The sequence below is a fragment of the Otolemur garnettii genome, unplaced genomic scaffold (genome assembly GCF_000181295.1).
Source record: "Otolemur garnettii isolate 467f Iridium unplaced genomic scaffold, OtoGar3 scaffold00046, whole genome shotgun sequence".
NCBI lineage: Eukaryota > Metazoa > Chordata > Mammalia > Primates > Galagidae > Otolemur > Otolemur garnettii.
Window position 1 is genome coordinate 4,981,912 of NW_003852441.1, and position 2,643 is coordinate 4,984,554.

Here is a 2,643-nt window from a genome sequence, read left to right on the forward strand (position 1 = left end):
GGGACGACACCTGGTAAAGGGCGGGACAGTCACTACACAAGGTGCTCTCCAGATGGGGATGACACCTGGTAAAGGGCAGGACAATCATTACAAGGTTATTTTGACATTAAAAATAACAATGACAAAAAAACTTATTTGAAATAGATTGATCCTTCTCCAAATAGTTCATAATATATTATAGTTGCTAGCCTGAAAAATACGATAATTTAATTTTATAATGCTTAAGATCATGATGGTTGATAATGAGGGGCTCCAACACCTCAACATATCTACAAACCATTCACCTCAAAATAAAGAGGCAAGATGAGAAACCGACCTGATTGATGGAGTTGGCAGCACAGGATGCGAGGCCTGTCCCGACAGAAGTAAGCAGGAAACAGGGCCAGTCAAAAGGGCCTGGGGCCAATGCAAATCCAGCTGAGGTGGTGCTCACAACTAGAGCTGCAATACAGAGACAGAGCAGATGTTTGGTACATGGATGGTGACCAACAAGATTCCCAACTGCAAAGGCCAAACAAAGAATGAGCCATCTTTCATATAAACCAATCAATTACATTAACAACACAAACTACAGGCTAATCATCCTTTGTTTGAAAAAAATCTACATTTTTTCTGATTATTAGAATTACATGTACTCATTATTGAAAATTACTCATTTTCTTCTAACTTCATTATACTTAAGAGTAAAAATAAGGTAGGTCTTCCAGATTCAACCATACATCAAGCACGTACTGAACTCCAAATTCATTATCAGCATCCATTACCAGGAACAAAGACGTAGAAGGCCTTGTTCCTGCTCCTGGATAACTTGACAGGGAGATGATAGACATTTGTTTACAACTGCAATAAAGGTAGCAAATACTAATGGTCCCTATTCTGTGACTAACTCTGGACAAACCTAGGGGAGGGTTCACCTATAACAGATGATGGTCCTGGGGGACACAGGAGGGAGGCTAATCAGATAGCCTAGGCAGCCTACAGGCAGCATGTAAGTTACTCTTTAGGAGGGACACAGAGAAGCCAAGGGAACGGAGGGGTGAGCAGCACCATGAGTAGATGTGCACAAGGGCAAGCAAGACCGTGTGACACCATCTACCAGATTCCCAAACCAAAAACCCAGAAGTAACTTCTGACTTTCTCACTCTCTACATCCCATTTGTTGCAAAGTACTATCTGTCCTACATCCACAGCTTGCCTTAAACCCAGCACACTGCCACCATCTAGTCTAGTGGTTCTCAACTAGAAGTGGGAGACACTGGGTAATGTCTAGAGACATCTGTGGTCACTCCAGGTACGGGAGTAGGGTGCTGCTTGTCTTCTAGAGGACAGAGACAGGGGCTGCTCTGTGACTGCCATGATGCAGAGGACAGCCACCCACAACAAAGAACGGCCTGGCTTCAAAAGTCAACAGTGCCAAGAATGAGAAACCCCCATCTCATCCTAGCGACTACCATGCCAATTTCCTCCCTACCTGGTCTCCTTGCTGCCACCTTGCTTCTCTCTCCACAGCAGTGTTTTAAAAATGTAAACAGGTCACATCACTTCACTGATTTGAAATTCTTTGCTACCACACCTGGAATAAAATGGGAACTCTTCCCCCGCCACACTGCATCTCTCCTCAGCTCACTCGCTGCTCTGACCACGCTAAGTTCTTTTTTGCCCCATGGTCCTGGTAATTCTGTTTCCTCTGCCTCTTTCCAAAACTGGCTCCTTCTTATCCTTCACAGCCCATCTGAAATATTGCCTCCTAGAGAGAAATTTCCTGACCATCTTCCTAACCCAGGCCTCCCCAGCTCCTCCTGGCGCACGTCATCGTTTTATCTCCTTCCTGGCACTAAGCACAGTCTGCTCACTCTGCTCCTCACTGGAATTAAGCTCCATGAAGGCAGGAGCCCTGCTGAGGTACGCTGCTGCATTTCCAGGGATACCACCAGCCAGGCATAGAGAAGTATTTACCAGAAACACAGGAGGAAGGCTGGTGGCTGCCAGATGGCAGTGTATCAACCCAGGAGGTCTGCACGTCCCCTGGTCAGCAGTGGAGTCACTGAGAGTAAGGTGAGAAAGATCTATACTGGAGCTCAGCCTAGCAGCAACACGTACCATGACTTAAAGCAGCAGAGCTCTGCTGAGGGACATGTTAGGAGGCTAGACCATCAATACACTGTCAGTAAAGACAGCAGAAGTCAGAACTGAAGACAATGGATATTCTGATTAGACAATTGTGAAGACCTGGGACTATGACAGGTAGGAAGACAGAACAAAAAACAACAGGAGAGAATGAGAGGCAAAGAGCTGCACTGGATGTGGAAAAGAACAGCAGTACAACAAAAATCAGGAAATCAGGGGAGAGGGAAGGCAGAAGTATACTGACAGTAGATGAAATATCAGACTGCAGTCAGGAGAGAGAATCAGAAGACACTAGGCTCTGGAGTGACCTGCCTAGAGACTATGGCTGAGCCTTAGGACAGGTGAGCTCATCACTGGGCAGCACGCGGTGGGAAGAAGTATATGAAAAAACATGTTGGGTCTTCACAGATGTGAGACAGGAAAGAATTAAGGACACAGGAGCTCTGGAGACGAGCATCGCGAGCACGAGGTGCATGGACGGCCAGTAACCGGGAGCTCTGGGGACGAGCATCGCGA

At 46.3% G+C, this 2,643-nt stretch overlaps 1 protein-coding gene across 1 annotated transcript in view; it reads right to left on the bottom strand.

Annotated features, from left to right (window-relative positions):
* The window catches only part of LOC100949455 (protoheme IX farnesyltransferase, mitochondrial), a 145,769-nt gene that overhangs the window by 113,160 nt on the left and 29,966 nt on the right, over positions 1-2,643 (bottom strand). The window contains exon 4 of the mRNA XM_003791252.3: positions 317-441. Within this exon, the coding sequence (XP_003791300.1) occupies positions 317-441 (125 nt within the window). The remainder of the gene's footprint in view (positions 1-316; positions 442-2,643) is intronic.